The sequence below is a fragment of the Mycteria americana genome, chromosome 2 (assembly GCF_035582795.1).
Source record: "Mycteria americana isolate JAX WOST 10 ecotype Jacksonville Zoo and Gardens chromosome 2, USCA_MyAme_1.0, whole genome shotgun sequence".
Lineage (NCBI taxonomy): Eukaryota > Metazoa > Chordata > Aves > Ciconiiformes > Ciconiidae > Mycteria > Mycteria americana.
The window spans coordinates 93,449,881-93,473,167 of record NC_134366.1 but is presented as its reverse complement, the minus strand read 5'-3'; the positions used below and the strand labels follow the sequence as shown (position 1 = coordinate 93,473,167).

At 35.9% G+C, this 23,287-nt stretch overlaps 1 protein-coding gene across 1 annotated transcript in view; it reads right to left on the bottom strand.

Annotated features, from left to right (window-relative positions):
• Window positions 1–23,287, bottom strand: part of DNAH5 (dynein axonemal heavy chain 5) — a 133,033-nt gene that overhangs the window by 46,611 nt on the left and 63,135 nt on the right. Inside the window, 12 exon segments of the mRNA XM_075495645.1 lie at window positions 1,260–1,455; window positions 3,019–3,242; window positions 3,877–4,090; window positions 5,156–5,278; window positions 6,924–7,058; window positions 7,827–7,969; window positions 8,460–8,664; window positions 9,150–9,326; window positions 14,426–14,667; window positions 17,250–17,396; window positions 19,080–19,233; window positions 22,624–22,731. Coding sequence (XP_075351760.1) covers window positions 1,260–1,455; window positions 3,019–3,242; window positions 3,877–4,090; window positions 5,156–5,278; window positions 6,924–7,058; window positions 7,827–7,969; window positions 8,460–8,664; window positions 9,150–9,326; window positions 14,426–14,667; window positions 17,250–17,396; window positions 19,080–19,233; window positions 22,624–22,731 — 2,068 coding nt within the window.

Genomic DNA, 23,287 nt, shown 5'->3' with positions numbered 1-23,287 from the left:
AAATTACACTTGTTATTCTTTTCACTTAAAGCCAAAACAGAAAGGGGTTCTCAAGGCTCTGACAAACATATTGAGGACAAAACATACCCTTTCTAAATGAGGGCCTCTTACTTTGTATTTAGATGAAGTTTCATGTTAAAAGGCACATTACAGGGCAGGTACATTTAAACTGTCACCAGGAAGCAAGTTATTTTGAGAAATACATGCTTCTTTTTGCATTTATTTTCAGTTCAACATAATGGCTTCTAGTGTGGATTCAAATTTTCGCCTTAGAAGTCACTCTTCACTCTCTCAGTATGCATTCTGACTTACATTTCAGTCCTCTCTACATTGCTGCAGTTTAGTTTAAGAATGTATTTGATTATTTAAGAATGTATTTGACTACTTTCTCACATCAGTTTGCTTTTTACTTCTATTTGATTCCTTCCAATCAAACATTTCCTAACCTTTAATCTCCTTTTGTCACTGCCTTCTGACTACCTAAATTATCCAAGAAGAGATTAAATGGAATTTGACCACTCATGCCAACCTTTTATTGCCTCCACTATCCATCATCACAGTGATATGAACACAGATAACTGAACCACCCAATGGCTTAAATAATTACTTCCTCCAAAACCCAAACAACTGTTTTCTGTTCTTTTGCATCAACTAACAAATATTCCCAGGTCATTTAGAAAGGTCAGTGACACAAGGTTTTTGTTTAAAAGACCCAGAGACATTGTTATAAGCCATATGGATAATTCAAGAGGGTTTACTAGCATTCAGGAGATTTTGAAATAATACTCATTTGTTACAAAATCATGCACCAGGTATTTCCAAAGAAGTACTGGATTAGCCCAGAGCCAGTGTTCTTTTACCAGGTTTATAGGGGATGGTAGCTAGAGTGCTATCGTTTACCTAGTACTGCAACCCCACCACTTCAAGTCATTCATACCACACTTCTTTCATCATTTTAGAATAATATAGACTCATGCTCACTATTTGGCAGTTTTGTCTATCTACCACATCAATGGAAATGGAAACAAGGCTCTTCTATACAGATAAGCCAGATATAAATACGGACTTAAAAATCCCATGAATATAAAGATGTGCCAGAGCTGGTAACATAGACTACCTTCAAAGTCATTGGACAGAACAGCCAGCCTTGATGCATAAACTTACTATGCATTTTTAAGACATATTTCTATTATCATCTATTTTGTCATATCCCCTTCCCTCTTCTTGCCATCTCCATGATTACCAGAGCCTATCTTTACCAGATCTTTCAGGTGCATCCCTTAAGAAGTCAACAAAGAATGCATCAATTTCAGGATCCAGCAAAGCATTTGTTTCTTCAAATTCCTCCTCAATGAGTTTTGCCACAGCTGCATAAAACCAGTTTACATCTTCTGAGGTTGTGAAACGATCAGCAATAACGCACTTGCATTCATGCTTCCACAGTTTTATCAGTACCTATATATTATAAAAAAACAAAGGCATTTCAGTCAGATTAGGCTTGCAATAAAGCTACACCAATTTAAAAGCCATGCTTTTTCTTATTTATTTATTTTAAAATCATATTAACGCTAGAAAAGAAACAGTAGTAATTTGGGGTTTATTCAGGAGAGATACCTTGAGCTTCTCATTCCATCCAATAGCATTTTAAGCTTATATTCAGTTAACTATGCAAGAAGCCTTAATCTAGCATTCCAAACCAGAGCATGTTTACTAAATTAAGATTTTATTTCCCCAGCCCCAAAACCATATCCATACCTGTTAACACATGTTTGTGCACTGATAAACCATGTTTTTAACTGGTCATTAAGTAGAAGGTGGGTGGAAATAAAAGCATCACAGCATGAATACTTTCATGCCAAACACAGATGTCACTCCCAATACTAAATCCAAACAACTTAGGAAAAAAAAAACCCGTGTAACTGTTTATATTATTCCTTCTCCAAATTCAATACCTTTAAAGTTCTTCAGTTTGGTGATAGGATGGAGAAGGAAAACCTGCCATGTTCTTAACCCCAGCAGTACTGGTTTTAATCCTACACTATTACTACACAGTAGTAGAAAAACTTCCAAGTACTCCTTGAAGACCTCTTGTTTGACCCTACAGCACTTAGTACAAATGACACATACTATGTCAAGTCTCAGAACTAATATGTAAATTTATACAATCAGATTTTGAGCAATTGTTTGTTATACTTCAAAAGACATTAATTGAGAATATATATACATATAATCATCTTTGTGCTGTATATTTTTAGCTTCAGAATTAAAATCAATTCTAAAATTTAAATTTTAGATGTAGTAGAATTCAGGATCTTATTCAACAAGTAGGGAAGTACATTAAACATGAAGTGATTATATAACCCAACTGTATAACAAATTTTCCATGATTACCATAAACATTGCTTTTCTAGCACTTCATGTTTCAGTGCTCAAAACTCTAAATGACTTTTCCTTAAAATAATTAAAAGAGAAATGAAGCATAAAGTATTGAGCTTTTCTGGAAGCAAGGTGGATTATGGAAAAAAAAATATCACTATGACTCGTTACTACTTCTTCCTTTTAAGCCATAAGCTAGAAATCATTTGTTAGACAGATATTAGGCAGTGACTGAAAGCCTCAAGATACTAGTGGAGAGAGGGCAACTGTCTATTTTTTTAATCAATATATACGCATTTTCATTGGGTTAAAATAAGTTCATTGCTTCTCACAATTTTCTTTGTTTGCTTCTTTCAAACAAACTAGCATTTGTCAGAAATAGAACAAGCAGATAGAAGCAAACCCTCTTCTTTCAAAAGCAGCAGGTTTTGTTATAGTTATGAAACAAAGTTATCATTTCAGTTGGCAGTGTAAAAGCTAGACTAAAACATCTTTGCCTCAGGAAAACACTGAAAAACTTTTGTAATCAGAAATTCTATTTTTCTAAAGCAAACTCAAATGCCAAGAAGGTAGACTCTTCATCCTCTTTGCTACACTAATTATACACTAATTATAACAAAGCCACTGATACGCTGCACTTACCTTTGGTTCATTGATCACTTCTGATGTAGTGTTCAGCATTCCTTGCCAAATCCTTGAGAGGTCTCGAAGGTTGAAGACATAATGGAACTTGGCTGGTGTGGGCAACATTTTTAGCTTGGTAATCTGCCACAGCCTGCGTGTCAGTGGAACCAATTTGGCTACTGTTTTCTTCACATCTTCTGAAAATCCCCGCTCACTACAATAGTGCCCTTCTCCAATTACACCTGTCAAAAAAAAAAATTGCCAGATGAAAGATTTTTCTAAGACACACTAGCACAACACCAAGAGCTATGATCTTCTTAAGCTTCTTTTTTTAATCCCCAAAACCTTTTCTAATTTGTTGAAATGGATTTCCAGTCTGTATTCAAATCTTGATTCACCTGCTCTTAACACCATTCTGCCACCACCTCACTGGGTATTTAGCTCTTAATTAACTGTCTGTTAAAAATGTTCTTTTGTCTACCAAAATAGCTTCCACAGCCACTGAATAGCTAATATCTTCTCTGAGACCAATATGATCCTGTCTTTCTGAAAGTCTAGTCATTAATCACTCATTCTTAGCACCAGTAGCACCTTAGCAACGCTCCAGCATTGTCAGGAAAACCAGGAATGGCTTTCATGCTATTCCCCCTAACACTTAGCATACCAATAGATTCAGAGATGTGACTGGACCTGAAAAACTTACGGATTGATGAAGTTGCAGGTGGGGAGTGATTACTAAAGGAAAATGTGCTGGTAAGCAAATCAGAGGGAGAATTAAGCCTCAATTTTAATCATAATGTTTATAAATAGAAGGATAAAGAAAAATCAACTACCATTTTCAAAAATAGGATGGATACAAAGCTAATTTCCCTTTACCAAAAATTTTGTCAATGGATGAATTAGAAGGCAGAGTACAGTTGAACACAGAAAATTGTCTCTTGAGCCTCTGTGGAATGTCATTGCGACCTCCGCCAGGGTGGATCATGGCAGCCAAAAACTGAATGTCCACAATGTTGGTAAATTCACCAGGCTTTTCCAGGTTATACAGTCCATTCTGTTCCATCAGCTGTCTAACTATCTCATTAGTGACCTGTAAAATAACCAGCATTATATAACAGAATATTATACACACAACTAAATAAAATACAAAACATACTTATGTACTTGGAAGACCTAATAAACAGTATACCATTATTTTCTCCCCCAAACCCCTGCTTATTTGCTTCAAGAGAAAAATGCACTGCTAGGAATAAGCATATTTAGATTGTCCTTTTCATTGGCAATATCTATGGACAAAAATCCTCGGAATAGAAGGGAATCCCTAGCTTACAATTAATCCTTCATACTTCATTCTCACTTGAATGCTGCATGATTTCCAATACTGATGTATGGGAAATACTTCTCCCTTTTAACACAAAATTTCCAGTTTGTTCTAATCAAGCCCAAGATGATGCATCTTCACATGTTGCATCCACTACCAAATATTTTGATGAAATTTCCATCTGTAACAATCACAAACATGTTTTTTCAAGCTGCAAACACAGAATTACTTCTATACAAAAGAATGTACGATTCCTTTCCTTAGCCATAAATGAACCCCCTGCTTTTCTATTTGACCAGCTGAAAACATCCCACAGACAGTACATTATATGACTATACTTCTTCAGAAATTCTAACATGTTTCCAAAGCACTATACTTCAGAACCATCTTGCCAATGTACATAATGATTACTTCCTTTTTTTCCAAAGCAGAGAAGTCACTTCTTACCTCTCAGCATTCACAGTATTTTAATTATCGTCCACACAGCCAGTTTGCTATCACAATTTGGCACCTTGTGTGACAAAGGGTTTTTTCTAACTAATTTTTTAATTTTTTTTTTAATTAAAAAATGAGTGTTGGTAAAAAACGTTGTTAAAATTATACAGGCATGTTTTAAGGAGTACTCAAACTGCTTCTTGTAGTCAGTATATTTATTTTCAATTAATTCACAACATACAACTAGACTGGTTCTTTAAGAAGACTGTTTAAAAATTAAGCACTACATATCAAATTTACCCCCTACTGCCTGATTGAGAAGAGAAGCCAGTTTTACAGTGTAGCAAGGAAAGAAAGAAAATATGTTTTGCCTTCTTTTTTCCTCTTTTACAAACTAACCTGATCTCCCCACTCATTTATTATGGGCATATTCACATCATCAATGAAGACTGTCATCTTTTTGCCTGCAGGCGGACCATAAGTTGTGCCCATGCGCTTGTCCACATAACTTTCTATTGTACGCTGTTAAAAAGCAAGTATTAGCATAGTTACAAAGAGCCCTTCCTTTCATACATGATTCAATCATTTAAACATATTGGATGGTTTTATTACACAGAATTTTATTAAGGAAGGTTTAGACAACACATCTGCTGGAGGTAATTGCACTATTTCAACTAGAATATCTGAAATCTCATGCTATACAACATTAGGTTGGTATCAGATATAACGAATGTCTAATGTAGACAACCATACCTAACAGTTTCATAATTTTGAAACCATTTCAAACTTTTCCTTCATTTTTTTCATTTATCAGCAAAATTGATGGTTACTAGCAATAAAGATTAAACTAATAATCTGTCAGATCTGAAAGATGTGATTCTTGAAGACCTTTCCAGCAGACATCAATGTACTTCATAAAAAGCATATGGTGATAATTAAATTCACATACATAAACAGACTTGATGAAATAACTTTTCTTAATAGTAGACTTACCACTACTTTTCTTCCCATCATCTTTCCATTGCTCTGTTCTTCTTAAAGTCCAGTTTTTATTTATTCTATACCAAGTGAAAGCTCACTTAACCATGCATAGTTATTCTTCAGTGCAAATCTAAATATCTGCGTTCTTACATTGTGCCCAGACTCCTGTACAGTAGCCTGGAAAGCCTTCTTACACAAGTGGCATCAGTTAGACCAAGGTTTTAGAAAGTCAGAACGATTTAAAAGCACATGTGTCATAACAGACAATGCTTTGGTCTAGATTGTTATCAGAGACTTGACTGTTAGACTTGCACATCTATGTCAGATGTCTTGACCATCAACAGACCATCATCTGTCATCAATAAACTTGACATCTTTTTTATAAATATAGATGTACCGACACTACTTTTTGTTTCTATAGCCCAATCAATAGAAGGAAAAATACTAAGGAAAATAAGACCTAAATTACATACTTGTATATTAAACATGTTAATAGTTTCTACTATGCTATAGAGCCAGATGATAGATGATGCAACAAACGTATAGACAGCACTTCTGATTACAGCACAGACAGTGCTTTGGCTTGGCATACCAAACCGCATTAAAAATATTTCCCATAAATATTGCCAGCAGGCTAAAGAAACTTGAAATAATTCAAAGTAGCTCAGCAGACATTTGGACAGGCAGTACAGTTCAGGATTTAAGTATTCACAGTTCTATTTAGAGCAGCTGCACTGCATGTGTTACTTTTTTAATGAGTATTTTAATTTACTGAAATTTAAATTGCAGACAGCACACTTTCTATGACAGATTGTTTTGGGTAACACTTATCTTACACGTGGCTTTTAGTGAAATCTGAGGGAAGTCACTGACAGCTCTACCCAATTAGTGAGAACTGATACATTTGACATAAAAACATGAAATGTGATGAAGCAAATAATATGCATGGTATTGCAATAGTCCAAGAACAGCTCAATAACTACTGAAGAAGTTGAAGGGAACATGGTTTTTACAGAAGTCTCTTAAATCATGTGTTAGGACACTTAGTCCATTTGAGCAGGTGCTTTTTTGTTTCTACATTCATTTTCAGTTAAATAAACCACTTTCAGAAGCATCCTCCTGGCAAATTCTCAGAAAAATCTCAGAATCCTGTCACGTTGTATTAGCAAGTGCATGACTACTATACCTGGAAAATTAACGGGGTAGTTGCAGATGAAAAATTCAAAGTCTTAGCCATGTGGTTTTCAGGGTTATATTTTGACATAAAACCTTTGATGATAACAGTCTTTGCAGTGCCTTGCTCACCAATTAGTAGGACAGCCTAGACAAAGACAACATTGAAATAAGATGAAACGCAAGAGCTGGGTGTCTTGGCAAAGCCTCAGCAATCCCATTTAGCTTTTAAACAAACTAGAAAAGTTACGTAAAGTGAACTCTCAACAAGGGACATGTGGAAGCAAAATAGTTAATGTCTCTCAGTCTTTTGCAGGCTTCACAAGTTAAAAATATTTGCAGTTACTGGTCATGTCAGCCAGCACGATTTAACTAACAAAGGAATGGATTATTTGTAAAAGGAGTTGATTATTTGAAAAAGGATGTACCGTCTAGAGCCTCTGTATCTGAAAGATTTCAATTGCTGCTGTTATTTACCATATCATGCTTATCTGAAACAGTTTTGGTGAAGAATAGGTTGCATAATCTAAAGGTACATAAACTCTGTAACTGCCCCACGTGGGCAAAGTCCATATCAGCAGATTCCGGCACTCTGCTGCCTTGTGTGCTGCCCCGTGTGCTGCCCCCTCTCCAACAGCTACATGAAAAAATTGCTTCTGTTCTGACCTGATCTCAGCTGTAATTATGGTTGTTTCCACTACAGAAAGGATGGGTGAAGGGAAGACAAAAATGTCTGGAAGCAGTGACTATTCAAAAGTTCAAGCATATTTACATGAACGTAGCTCCTGGAATCACCATTTTACATTAAAAAACCCGAAGTTCTTCCTTTTCAATAATATAATATTTCACTTCTAATTAAAAAACTTTATCATGTGTACTCTTAGCACTATTTAGATGTGAAATATAGAAAAAGTACCTTGCCCTGTTTCGCAATGGTTTCAATAAGGAAATCCATTCTCACATTGTCAACATTAGGCACAAGAATGGAGCCATACTCTGGAGTGCTGCTACTGGGATATACATACTCTTCAACACACATATTCCAGTGCATCCATTTACCTAATAAGAAAGAAATGAAATTATTGTTTTAGAAATACAAGACGTCATCGCTTCTTTTATTTTCCATTGACTTGACTCGTCTGTCAGTGCCTTTGTCTCACATACAGTAATGCCACTCTATAAATTCAGACCAAAATTATAGAATCATAGAATCATAGAATCTCTCAAGTTGGGTCTAAGAGGCTTACTCCTCTTTTTTATATAAATTATGAGAAGGACAAGGCTTGTCTATTTTTGTTCACTTGACAATTCATCAGCACAAAGTCCATGCAGCTTTCTGTAGCAATATATCCACATTCTGATTTCTCACAGGAAACAGGGAGAAAGCTTTATACAACATAACCAGTAAAGTGTAGCTGTAATACAAAATTTGCTAAGGAACACAAAAGAAGGTAAGCTGCAAAAAACTTCTGAATTAATTCTCTAAAAGAAGCAAAGTTTTAAAATTACTTTTAAGTTTTACCCCGTACCACCCAGCTGGGTTACTAACCGTCAGATGCCACATAATAATCAAACATGGTATCTTCACTGCCTTCTGGGATACAGGGAAGATCAAGTTTTATCGTTGCATGGTTTCGAAGCCAGTGCTCCATTTTGCATCTGTCCTCCAGTTCTAGTAATGCTCCTACACTCCACATAAGAGAGAAGATGTACAGCCTTTCCAAGTATTTTGGAGTCAATTCCCCTCCTTGCTCCTGAAGGATTGAGTTAGGTTTTTATTTTCAATAGCCTAAAAATTCTACTTGATAATCATTAGTAACATCAGGTTAAAAGCCTTCAGTCATGTTTAAATTTACTGATGTCTTCATCGATCTACAGACTAAATCAATACCAAGTAGGCCACAAAATATAGAAAAGCACCCTGTAGATATAACTTTTAATCACCCGTTATAGCATTTGATCTGTTTAAGTTCTAGTTTATAATCCGATAACAATTCACCCAAAAAACCCTGAATGAAAACTGCTGTCTGATGCATGCTACATGTCACTGCTTAACATCAAATCCAAATGTGAAAGAGGGCACATCCTAGCTATTATTTTCTAAAGAAAAAGAAGGTATTCCTTACTAACCTGCATCTTCATTTATATTCCAAGTCATCAAAGAATCTCCTTTCTACATAACCTTATGACTTAAAATTATCTCCATTAGATTAAGTAAATATAAAAAAATCCACACTACCTTAGGTGGGATAAGGCCCTGCAGCATATTAATGCTCTGCATAATCACAAAGGCTTCCAACATCTCAATCTTGCATTGCAGAGACTGAATGCTGAAGCGGTATAAGTCTGGGAATGATGAAGAATACAGCTGACGCAGAATTTCAGCTTCTTGGAAGGAACGTCTTTTCAAAAATCCCTGTTCCAAAGCACAGTAAGAAAATAAATTTAGTTCCTAACGCAAGCTTCAGTAAGTTCACCTCTAGTAATTCAAAAGGTCCGGTGAGCATGGAAAGTTGATTTCTTTTTGGGGGGCTCAGATTCCCTGCCTGTTAGGCAGGGTTTGGCTAGCAGAAGGTCAAACTTTACCCAAGTATGCATAATTCCTACTGGATGTTAAACATAGATACTGAAGAAAAAAAAGCACTTTAAAGTTTTCACAGCACAAAAATCATTCTTTGCAAATATTTTTTAATCACAACGGCTGTATAAGGTATACAACAACTCTGCAAAGAAAAAATATCATATGTACTGAACACAAGTTTGCTTTATTCTGCACAACGTTAGTTTCTAGCAGCAATACAGGGTACCCCAGAAACATCTGGCAGTTGCAGAAAAAGAGGATATCAGGAGGGGATGTCTGCTGGTGTGTATAGTATTTTTATTGTGCATCTCAGTAACTGTAATGCTGGATAAACAAAACCTAATTAAAACTACCTATTTCTCAAGATCATAGAACAGGATTTGTTCTTTGAGGCCTTTAGCTCCAAGTAGTAACCTGCTTCTTTGAGTTACCCAGAAGTTCTCTCTCATCTGTGTGGCAGAATGCTTCTTTTACTTCCCATGAATTTATTTCCTACATAAAATACACTCATCAGCAAAAACACTTGCAGATTCTTCCCCAAAATTGAAACTAAAATTGAAACTAAAATAAACTGATATCAAATAAATTCCATTTAAACATAAGAAAATTTTTTTTTCCTTGTGAAGGTGGTCAAACACTAGAACAGGCTTCTCAGTGAGCTTCTGGAGTCACCATCTCAAAACTCAAGAGGACAGAGTCCTGAGCAACCTACTCTAGTTGACTCTGCTTTGAGTGAGACCTGTTCAACTACACAATCTCCAGAGGTCCCTTCCAACCTCAACTATTTTGTGCTTCTGTGATTCTTTTCCACACTTTTATCTTCATAATCTTTTTTAACTCTTTTACTGCCCAAAGTAAATAAACTCTGGGACTGATTACAAATAGGTAGATATATAAAAAAGCTTTCTAGAAACACACAGGTGGAAAAAAAAAGTGCTAAAGATTAAACGGCAGAACTACTTAAAACAGATATCTGGACCCTCACCAGCTGTTCAGAAAATATTAGGGGTAAGTTGAGAAGTTGCTAAAATGTTTTTGCTTTGGAGGAGGTTGATGAGTAATGGATCAAATACCTTTGATCACTTTGCAAAAGCTGCTGAAGAAGCACGTTAGACAAGAACAGCAATATAAAAAGTTTGAAATCTATTTCACTGAATTTGGAAATTGCTTATGTCATGATATTGCATCCCAATACGCTGCTATATTTAGTTGTTTATAAATTGTAAGGATGGGAAATCTAAATGTATACAACTTCCTGAGCTATTCATATGTGGTTTTAATTATTTTTCAAAGTTCTTCTGAAATATCAACAAATACTATGTTTCATTCAGCATCTGAGAATTAGGAACTAAAGAAAGAAAACTCCATTTAATTCTGTTACGAAAGTAAAGAAATCCTCTAGTGAACAATGCGAGATTAACATCTACCCTGATCTGCTGGAATATGTAGCATATTGCACTACAAAATAGATTTAAAGGGAGATGTACTGAAAGAGCCATCAAGATATTTTATTTATGAAGTAAAAGCAAACCAAACAAAAAACAAATAAATGCTATTGGCTCAAATGATAAATAACTATAGGTTGCAATTTTATAGCCACTTTTTTTTTGGGGGGGAGAGGAAGGGAGGTTGGAAGGGTTGTTTCACAGCTGAAATGAATGTAATTTGTTTTGTGTTATCCAAAAGCAAAAAAAAAAAAAAAAAAAAATCTTGTTTTCCTTTTTACTGTTGCTACCACCAAAATAAATTAAAAGCATAAGGTCATGGATTAAGTGAAACTACTTTCATGCAACACTTACTTCAACACAACTAAATTTAGTCTGCACATCACTTTAAAGTGCAGAGGTAAATCATGACTGATAAGGCAAAATAAAATGTTTTTCTTTGTTTTTGCTGTCTTTGCAGCTGAATCTATAGCTCAATTTAAACGGAAATGTTCAAGAAGTTGTTGTCTGCAAATTAACCAATGCAAGGAGGCAGAGCTATGAGAACCTAATATCAGTAGGTCCTATGCAGTGCTATAAGTACAGAAAGGAACAACACAAGTGGAATCTCATGGGAGCCACTGTCCTATATGCATACTTTACACTTAGACTTTCCCAAGTATCCATACTAGTTAAAAAAAAAAAAGTTAAGCCTTGCAGTAATATACATAAGGCACTTGTGTTGACTGCATATATTTGCATTAGTAAAACTTCAATAACAGCCAAATTTTTAGGAAACTTATTAAACATTTTTTTTCCCTAATAAGAATGCAAACATTTGGACTTGGCATAGAACCTATCAAAGGAATTAGTGATGATCCTCGAGTGTTGCTAAGTAGCTGTGATTGAACAGCCAGCTCCCTATGATTTAATATCATTCTAAAAGGGAAAAACTCTAGGCACTACTAGAGAAATATGGTAACAACCCTCTCCAGCAACCTTTAGTCCCTCACAAGTAGCAAACCTCCATAGGCAACAAGTCACAGCACACGGGTGGCTCCATCACAGGAGGGAATCTCTGATGCAGCCACACTCACAGAATCACAGAATCCTTTGCCTCTTAATTGGTTAAGGCTAAGCTGGGTTCTGATGCCTCCCCTAGTGGATCTTGTTACTCCTCACCTATTCTCAGGACATTATACCTGACCTTTCATTTCAGATCTGCAGGTGGAAAAGAAACCTTTTTTCTGTTGCCAGAAATCACAAGTTTACAGCCTTCCTCATCTTGGGAGTTTCCGTTCACCAAAGCTTTGAATGCAGTCTTTCACTCACACTCCTTTCCATTACAGGGCTAGGGATCTTGAGTCTGCAGTGTCTCTGCAAAGCCGCTGCTGATCTGTTTATCTTCCCTGAAGGCACACAAGACTTCTCACCCCTTCCCACAGCTCCTTCACCTGATAACTCCATGCCCAGGGCACACTTCACCCCGGAGAGCTTCACTGTCTCCAGCCCCAGGAAGAAACACCAGGCACTGCCTGCCACTCAGGGCTTGGACAGCAACATACTGTCTCTCTCTTGATTTCCATCTATGCTGAAACCTCTAATATGCTAAGGACATTTGTTCTAGGCAGTGCCACAGACCATGCCCTGTGGCATGTCAACGTTTTCTCCATGTCAGACAAATCAGGGATTTATGGACAAGGAATCTGCTTATAAACAAGCAAGCTATATAAGACTTCCAAGCATGAGAAGCTTTATGGGTTAAAACAATAAGAAATCTGAGGATAATACAGAGTAACCATTACAAAAGACTTCCTCAACTACTAACATCTGATAGTTAATATGAAGCCAACTGTATTTTCATCAGGCTAGTTAAGCAACACTGTCTACATGAGCATTAGTTGTATTTTCCACGGGTATTCTATTTGATTTGGAAAATGAAATGAGTGAATGAGACTGCGAAACATTCATTTTAAAAATTATTTAAAAAAACTTATTAGTGTGATGCTTTCTAGAAAGGAGGACAGTAAAATTCAGTCTGTCAGCTCATAGCAACCTGTAAAGTTTTGTTCTTTTGAGTCTGCAAACAGAAGGGTAAATACGCTACAAGGGCCTGGATGATGTTCTAATTTCATAAACAGGAAGACTAAATTATTCCTACCTTAAAATTAAAGTTTAAAGACCATATAAAGGAATGTTAATTTGGGATTATATGAAGAAAGGTATATTAACTTGGTTTTCAGGAAAAGATAATAAAGTAATTCTCTCTATGATCACAGGAATCAGTGTCTTAGCCTCAAGGAAGAAAGTTTTAATTTTTGATACTCATGAGAGAGTCCATGTTTCATCAAAGAAAAATAATGTCAACAAAATATTCTCAATAAGACTGACCAGACAAGAAAAAAAAAATAAAGAGAAAATAAATGAATATTTCTTTTAATTTAAATTTTTTAAAAGGGTTAATCCTGAGGAGGCTACTTCACCAATAAATTTCTAAGGCAATATAGGGCTTAAGAATAAAAATTAAAAAAAAAAAAATCAGAAACCAACTTTTTTTTACTGCTATTTTCTCCACTGTTTTCTTAAAAGGGAAAAAAATTGGAATTAAATGCTGAAAGTTTTGTTGAAAGATATCACTACGGAATATTAGGTAGATTCTTGGGAACTTATATTTCATCTTTACCAAGATATTTACTACATGAAAAAAAATCATAGTATGCTCAAGTCTCTAAACATATTATTCACTATATCGTTACCAGCATTCAGTCAAGATAAGGATTTATTTTTTCTGGTTTTTGGAAGATGACATATACAAGAAAAAAATCACTTTATAAATCACTTTGAAATTTGAATATGTAATATGCTGTTCTTCCCTCCAAAACACACCTACAACATGTTCTGTTTTTCTAAAGTATTCATTCCATGCCAGAGAGAGTAACCACTGCTTGGCTCTTCAGACATTTTGCTTCTAGAAATGTTAACAGACAACTTAACCAATTTAGAACATCAATTTAAAAATTACATACTTTGATGCTGCATTGACTTTATTTCTGGTTCTAAATACCAACTGCAGTTAATTTTAATAAATATCAATAGAACTTATATTTTCTTGAGGATTTCTAGATTCCTGAATCAGCCTGTTTACTCTTTCTTCTTCCTTGGTCTGAAGCTGTACTAGGGGCTGCCAGGTAGCTGGTATTTTGAGTTGTTCTTCAATTGTATCAAATACCTTGAATTGCAAATTTGTCCCAAAGTGAAATATCCATGATTTTAAAAGTGTAATATGTTGACTATGTTCCTGAAAAAACTACATTATTCACTCTTGTATAAACTACCAGAAACATTGCTATATTAAATATTTACTGTAAGTATATACAGTAAGTTTATACAGTGTAAAAACTATTTCATAGCAAAAAAACATAAAATTAGGTCCTAAAGTAACAACAGTGTAGTGTTGAATAAGTAACCAGTAGAACTTTCAATACATAAACAAACACTTAGCTATTGTACCTCAAGGATAGGGCTCCAGCTGAGAACTGATGAGCTCATGAATACCATCCCATTCCTTGAAACTGTTGCTGGAGACGCGTTATCAATATTATGAGGTTCAAAGACTATTTTGCAATTCGGTGCCATAGGTATCCGATCTCCATTTGCTAGTGTTAGAGTTCTGTTATCATCCAGGACAGAATTAAGGTTCTCAATCCAAATAGCATCAACCGGACCATCAAGAACTATCCATATGTGGTCACCTATAATCCAAAAAAAAAGATAAAAATGCCCATGGAGGAAGTTCTAGTTTCTTTCAAGGACCAGTTTCTTCTCTCTGCAAACAAATTTTGAACTAATTCTGAATTCACACACACAGCTAGAGTCTCAGCTTTTAATACAATTACCAATTCCATCACTCAATTTCAATTAAGTACTTCATTTCATCACCTATTGATAATAATTATCCATTGCTCAGTATATAAAGTGTCATCAGCATAAGTCATGTTTGTAATAGCCTGAAACAGTTTTATGGATCCAGTCTTCAATGCAGTAATAAATTAGGTTTATTTCAACTTACATAAAACAACATAAAGAAGATAGAATCTATAAATCTATTTAAAGCCACCATTCATTTATTTCCAAAGAGTTTTTGTAAATGTAGTGAGATTAAATGAACAGAACACTTGAAAAATCACTCTCTCAAATAGCATGCTCACTTTCATAAGTAAAAGAGGTCCATTAGGGAAGATTCTTCTTGTTTGTTCTCCTGCTTGTAAACTTGATCCAGCTCCTTTTGAATTTTTTCCAGCTCTTTCCACTTAGTAACAGAAATGTATCTTAAAGCCTGCCTCTGTTTCCTAGGAGGGTCTGGGTCTGTCCTGCTCACCTCACGTGGGTACTGAGCAAGAGGCCCTGGCTGGAAAGGGATCCCCCCTTGGCTTCTGGCTCCCCGTCCTTTAGGGAGTAGCCAGCCCTTCTGTGCATTGTTAGATGGCCCTTCAGTCAGAGATAGTCCCACCCTCATCTGCCTTCAGAGCGAGTCCTTACTATCTAGGCCTAGGTGGCTTGGTGCATTGCTAGGTCTGAACCAAGAAGGTTCTGGATGAGAAACTTTGTCACCTCTGAGGCAAATAGTTTTATATTTAGAGGATTTTCATAGCTACAGTGCACGCATCTCAGGCATGAGATGGTCTGAAGCTCACTTCATAAAGAGACATTATAGAAGTGTTGCAAACAGTGAATCTCAGGAAGTCATTGTGAGAGACTGAAAGAGTTAATGTCTCAAACATTGTGGCAACTTGAGGCACTATTTGCATGGCGACAGCAGGTCTGCGAGCACGGGTGGGGGAAAGCAAGAGCGGGACGTGGGCCATGGAGAGCACATCGGAGGATGCACAGTTCCGGGTTCCGCCAGACCTTACCATCTATGGCCAGAGATCACACAGAGTTGATCTGAGGAAGGGGCTTGCAACCGCCTGAGAGACACCTCGTGACCACCCCCCTCCCCCAGTGCCTGCGCAGAAGATGGAGATCTTTCTAGAACAAGAACCATGTCAGTCCTGAAGGGGCGTACCTGGAGGCGGGGATTAGCTTATAAAAGACACGCCCTCCAGGGAAGCACGCGCCCACCACTGGAGGATTGCCACGTCTGTCATTGTCATCACGGGATCCAAGGGTGGGGATACTTTTTCTTTCTCTTTCCTCCTCTCTTCTCCTTTCCTTTTCTCGCTTCTCTCTCCCTCTACTCTTCCAATACATGCAAGTTTGGGATAAATTGTGACGGGTTGCCCAGAAAAAAAGCTCCACTGCCAAATTGCCTCTGTTCGTTCGTTAAGCTCGCCAGTTTGTTAAGTTTGTCCGTTTGTGGAATTCACCAGTTAATAAAGTTGCTGGCCAGCCTGTTCCTCTGAGTCATTGTCGTGACTCTACCGACCACGCGGCTCTGTCGAGCAGAGATCAGCTTTTGTCAGTACACAAACCGTCGGGGAATCGAAAAGATTCACCCCTCTCACAACCCACTGAGTGGGACGAGACAGTCATGTGAGTGTGCTAATTTATATTTCATGTTGAGGGAAAAAATAGAAAAATCAACAGTTAATGCTATGCTATATTCTCAAGGGTGCTACATTTCTAGATTTAAAACAAATTTAACAAAATTAAATCCAAAACTATTTTCTATTTGCATCCCTAAAGACTAAGAATTTTTGCATGAAAATTGACAGTGCAACAAATGTTAGGATTTTCTCCTTTTTTGTTTCCTTTAGTCCTTAAGGCCTAATGATAAGGTCACATACTAATATTCAGACAAAACAAGGAAGAATCCATCTAGCATCAAACCATCAAGGCCTCTCCTTTAATTAATACAGCAATCTAAGAATATAAGCCAGCATTATTTTAGGCAGAAATTGGTTGCCTAAATAGAATTATCTAGTCCCATTTCAGGTGGACTATGGTATGTGCAGGGCTAGCAGGTATGACACAAAGGAGATTCACACCCTTTTAATATGGTGGCTGGAGACTAGATAGAAATCCTGACAGCACCAAAATTTTTTATCATATACCCGTGTTGGGGGAACTGACTCTTATCTTCTACTTTTCTTCCATACAAGGGCCTATCATTTGAAAGAGAGAGATCGGCAAATTCAGTGAAACACGATTTGCTACACTACACAGTTTGAATACAAAGCATTTAGAACAGAGACTATACAATAGACAGAAGTTCTTGCAGCAATATTCCAGTGCTTTCATGTAACTTAAAAAAAAAAAAAAAAGTCTGCTAATGTGCTTTAGAGAGATGCCCTGCAGCTTGTTTTGTTTTGGAGGAAATTGTTTTTCATTATACCTTTCTTGGCTCTTAAAGTTTTTCTCCAGAGCGTTGAAAATATTCCATCTGTCCAATCATTTGTTGCCACATCGAGACGACCAAACATTTGCGGAGCAGTTATAGCTTTAGGATTCATTCTCAATTCACGATGTGGCTGTCCACAATCTATGAAGGCAGATCATCAGTTAGTTTTGGTATTTCTTTTCAATAGTCAGAGAACTTTGCCAAACTCAAAATCATTACACCCAAATGTATGGTTTAATATGCGTTCACCATTATAAGAAGTTGTGTATTTACTTGGAAAACTTATCTCTTGCTATATATCAATATTTGTTAATTGCAACCATCAAAATTTAAAGTAGACAAAGTTCTGAAACTTGAAAGTACAATTTATGTTTCATAGATTCATTGGGAACAGAAGACCAGCAAGATGAAATTTATTCAAGGTTTAGTTTAATATTTTGAAGGCTTATCAAACAATAGAGTTTCAAAGCCTTTGGTTTGGATGCACTTCTTTAAAGCCCAACGACTAAATACCATACAGATGGCTCCACATGATTGATTGTTTTAAAAGTTTTCCCCCATTGTGCACTTACATACACCTTGGAATAGGCAAAGTATATGATATTGGCATATTGCTGTGAAGTCTCTTAGGCAGCTAAATTCTACCTAGCCATACCATATAAAGATCACATAATCTTTATATTCTCCTCATTAACAACAGCTTAAAAACTCCTATGCCAGATATCTTTAGAAAAGCCAATATTAAAAGTTAATGAGGATCCAGTAACACAATGTTGAAAGAAAGAGCTAAAAAAATGGCTTATCTTAAAATCTTAATTATAAATAGAGTTCACTAACATGTAAGATAGGAGCCTGGCAAATCACGTAGTTTTACATTTCATGAGGTTATGCCAGAAGATCAGCTTGAAAATGTATTGCAGCAGCTTTATCTTGGTAGTAGTTCACACCTCAGTGCTACAGAAATATAGGAAAATAGTATAATGCAACTATCTGTTCTTTCTGCTTTTTTTCCTAAATGGAACAGTCATTTACACTACAATGTAGAGCTTACAGTGTTTCTTAATCACACTAAAGTACTACATGGATGAGAGACTGGCTGAACCATTTTTTACAGAAACTATCCATTTCTAGAAAACTGTATAAGCAGCCTACTGAAGCCTGTGAAATGGGGTAACACAGGCTTACCTCAAGAGAGATGTTTTTTCTCCACCAGCTATGAGCTTTTAGTTTAATAAGATCAAACAGAAGTTCTTCCACTAATATTTTTGTTTAGAAATACAGAGAACAAAAACACACACTCACCAAGCATCCAGCCAGGACACAAAATTAATACCCTTGAAGACTTTGTCACTGCCTAAACCAGCCACTATCTCCTAGCAGCAACCAATTATAGAAGTAGTTATTTTATACTGCAGATAAAAACCCTGTCTTGTGAATTGTGTTCAAAAAGGACTAAATACTTATGATTAGGGGAAGGTTTCAGCATTACCTCAGCCAAACCTGGGAGATGCTTTAATCACTTGTCCAAGCTGTCTACCCAGACAGTACTGTTCTTTCTCAATGTTTCTAGAATAAGAACTTCTGAAATAAGTATCATAATATGGAAAATAGGATATGTATTATATTATATGATTTTGAATGTCAGACATTTTTAAGCTTTTAAAAGATACTACCACAATAATTAGTATCATAACATACAAACTGATTCTTCCAGTAATTTATTCTCACAGTGAAGTAATTGAAGCTTTCTATGAAGAAACAATGTGGTTCAAAGTTTACAATATAACAGTTTAACAACAGTTTACAATATAAATACTCACATACCTGTCATGGCTTTCATCAAAGTGTGGATGCAAACAGTTTTTCCTGCACCACTAGGTCCTAGTGTCATCAATCCATGCCTTACTCTCTGGGTTTCAAAAAGTTGGATAACTTTCAGTTTCCAAGGAGGATGACAAACAAGTCCAGCTTCCTCCACCTAGAGATAGTGACAGAAAACCAAATTACTACTATTTTAGTGCACAAGATATTTTTATGCTTTTAAAAAAAAAAAAATAAAAAAAAATCTATCTTCAGCAGAAGACTACACTCTTTGTAAAGGTTTTTCACACACAAAAAAACTGGAAAATGAAGGAATATTTGGTATTCAAATACGTACTTAGAAAAATAAAAGAATATAAACCATCCTTTTTTTTTAGCTCTTCTTAGGGTTAAAACATCATTTTAAGGAAAAGCCAAGAATTTTAGAAACACTCTTGCTAGCAATGCCTTTTATAGCCACACAGAGTTTTCAGTTGCCTTTTTATGGTAATGATAACTTGTGTTTCTAAATGCTTACAATAACCAAGTTTTTCTGTAAAATGTTTTGTTAAATATTTCTCAGTGTACAGACAGACCTTAGAGTAACTTCTTAATAACACCCTTCTAAAAAAAGACATGATGTTTTACTATCAAATATCATATGATTTTTTACTACTTTTTACTAGTTCCAAGCTTAAAGAAGTTATCTCATTATAATCGTATTGCTGTTGCTTGTGAAAGTGACTCAGCTGGAAGTGAACAAGAAAGTTTTTAGCCAGTAGAGAAAAGCTACAACTATTTCTTAACGATTCATAGCACACGATATGTTTTTGACAGTCAAAAAAATTTCTAAAAACTCAAGATCATGTTATAAAAGTGAAGCTCTCAAAATAACAATTATATTTTAATTCAACTATAATTTCTGTTTTTAAATTACATTCCACAAAAAATCTCAAAAAATATTATCAGTAAAAAGAGGACTAACTTTTTACTGATAAGATAAAACTCAGCTTTTACAATTACTGTCACATAGTCAGTTAGAACCATGGAACTGGCACTACCACTTGCTATATTACTCGCATATCAAAGCTCATGTCAGTTCAACTTATTTATCTCACTCTGCAAGGAAGCCAAGAACAGAAGGCAGCACAAGATTAATTCATCAGCAGCAACCATGAAGCATATGCTGTCACCAACTCCTCATTGCCATGAAGACGACCACTGTTGAAGCAATGGAGTTTGCAAAGCACAACAAAGACATCAGATGTACCATTTTCATAGATGCACAATAAAATTCTGTTGTCATTCACATCTTAACAGGTCTCTCAGTTGACACCAAACCAGTCAAGCTGCCTTTCTTTCCAGTACAGAATATAGCCTTCTGACTTGTTTCCAGAGTCCGCATAGATACAGTAATACATCCAAAATCTAATGATGCACCAACAGAACATATCTGAACTGATTTCTTCCTTCACATAAAACAAGATGGTCATGTTAGCTATTCCTTCACCTTAATTCAATGCCACCAGTGGAGACTTATCTTTTCTTAACAATTTCTAACACTCATGGATTCTGTAATAAACTTGTAGACTAGACATTTGCCTTATTGAAAAAGAAGTATGTTCACAAGCAGACTTGACATCTTCTCAAAAGATCCTCTGTTAACAGTTGTACATATGTACCGGGTCTGGTTGGGATGGAGTTAATTTTCTTCATAGTAACCCATATGGTGCCATGTTTTAGATTTGTGATCATTGTTGATAACACACCAGTATTTTGGCTATTGCTGAACTGTTTCTCACACTGCCCCATCAGCGAGTAGGCTGTGTGTGGGCAAGAGGCTAGGAGGGAACACAGCTGAGACAGCTGACTGACTGACCAAAGGGATATTCCATACCATATAACGTCATGCTCAGCAATAAAACTGTGGGGAAGTTTCTCCAAAGTAGCCATTGCTCAGAGACTGGGTGGGCATCAGTCTGCTAGTTGTGAGCAATTGCTTTTGCATTACTTGTTTCTTTTTCTTTTTTTCCTTCATTTATTGAACTGTCTCGACCTAGACCCATGACCTTTTTTTCCTCTTTTCCCTTTCCTAATCTCACCTCCAACCCACTGGGGGAAAGTGAGCAAGTGGCTGGGTTTTGGCTTAGCTGCCAGCTGGGGTCAACCCACCACAACATATAAAAACACTTTAATTCAAGTAACAACTATTTCTTCATTATGATATTTTCCCAACAATTCCTGCCTCCCTTCCCTAATAAAAATAGTCCTCTTGAACTTGATTCTGTCCTAACCTAGCTGTTTTCATTTTACTGAGTCATTATAGCTCTGAAAACACAGCAAAGAACTCCATTCAATAAAACCTTGATTCACTTCCAAGACAAACAAGATGGCCTACCATTTCTGGTTTCTCCACATTTTAAGTTTTAGCAATATGAGAAAAATATGCCAAAATACGCTAACAATATTTCCAAGCACTGCCATAGCACTAAAAAGGTACCATGAGATCCCCAGATCTGAACTTTTAACAAATTTTGTTTTACATAAGATAATCACAGTGCCTAAGGCTCTTCAAGTTTCCAACACTGCTTCAGTATGGGCTGACATTACACTCTACTTACAAGCAAGTGACAACGGTTTGTTAAAAGGGTTGACACTTTCTGTGTCTGGCTTCACAGATCACCAACAGTAGAGCTATGAAGACCACATTATTAAGACCTCTTTTTAATTTATTAGGAAATGACAATTTAAAGCATGAGATTCAAGTTCCATAGTTTCTCCTAAAAAAAAAAAGCTTAATTTGTGAGTCCTTTTTTAAAGCCAACTGTATAAACTACAGAAAGCAAAACAGTTTTATAAACATTAGCTAATGAGTCAACACTTCCTTGTTAGGAAAGCCAGAAGCCGACCTCTTTACTTGTATCTAATCATATTAGATATAAGAAAATGAAAAGTCATATATTCAAATTCTTCAGAAATGCACTTCTGAATTTCAATTTTTTCATATTGGAGGTTTTTGATGGGTTTTTTGAGTTTTTTATTTCTCTGTTTAACTATTAGATAATTATCTGAGGAATTATTGAAATTCTGGGGAAAAGTTTAATAGATGTGATCATTTAAGTGTACATATTTCATTAACCTTCTGTATCCCACTGACGTTCTTAAGTTGGTCCTATTGAAATGTTACAAAAGATCTAATGGGAGATGAAATTGTAGAAATGTCATTTTAGGTAAATCTTTTCTCAAGCTTATGTTCCGATTGTCAGCCTTCATACAAATATTAAATCTTGGATCACAGAAGGGAAGCGTATATACATACATTTTTCAAACTGGTCACCACAAATGCCTCACAAGAAAACCACAGGACACCACAATCACAATTCAGTGACATCCTTAAAAATAAGCTTAATAATAATATGCCAATGGTAAAGATCTATGGAAAAGCTTACTCTTCCTCTAAATAGTAAAACATATTATTACCAGCTGGGTAGATTCAACACCAGTAATTTTCTTAGATGTCACATCATGATAATTACGCCACAGCAGCACAGATCAAGAGAAACATTACCTGTTTGTCAATGGCAGCTTCCAGTTCAGGATAGCCTACTTTATCAAGCTGGATATCTGGAAACAGATCTTCAATTAGACTCAGGAATAAGGGTTCATCTTCATCAATCTAGTGAAAATTGGCAGGGAAATAACCCACAGATTAAAACCTATTTTATTTATTCTAGCACCATAAAAAACAATCCCTAACTCTTGTAGAGCTAAAGAAATATTTGAAAACATCACAACCCATCTGTGGTAACCCTCTAGGTGCTAAGCACTCTAGCAGGACACAGCAGAAGGAGATCACGTGATGCTTCCAATAATCAAGTTACTGAAAATAAACCACTAACATACAGACTGAATTTATTAAAGTAGATTTTAGCAATAACATTTCTACAAATAGTAAATTATTTGTCTAAGGTGTAAAAAAAGATAATAAAGGAGATTAAGTATCACAGCAACAGAAGAGGTTTTGTTAGCTATTTAAGACAGATGACATGGTACTCATTACTACGAGTAACATTATTTCAAAAGAGAGACTAAATACTTCAAAGGTTCTAAAGAGGTTACTACATAGGCTTCTGTTTGGTCACTTATTTCTACAGGTAGCAGGGGAAATATGTAAAAAAAATTCTGAACAGTTCAAGGTGTTGTGGTTTAACCTGGGTAGGCAGCCAAGCACC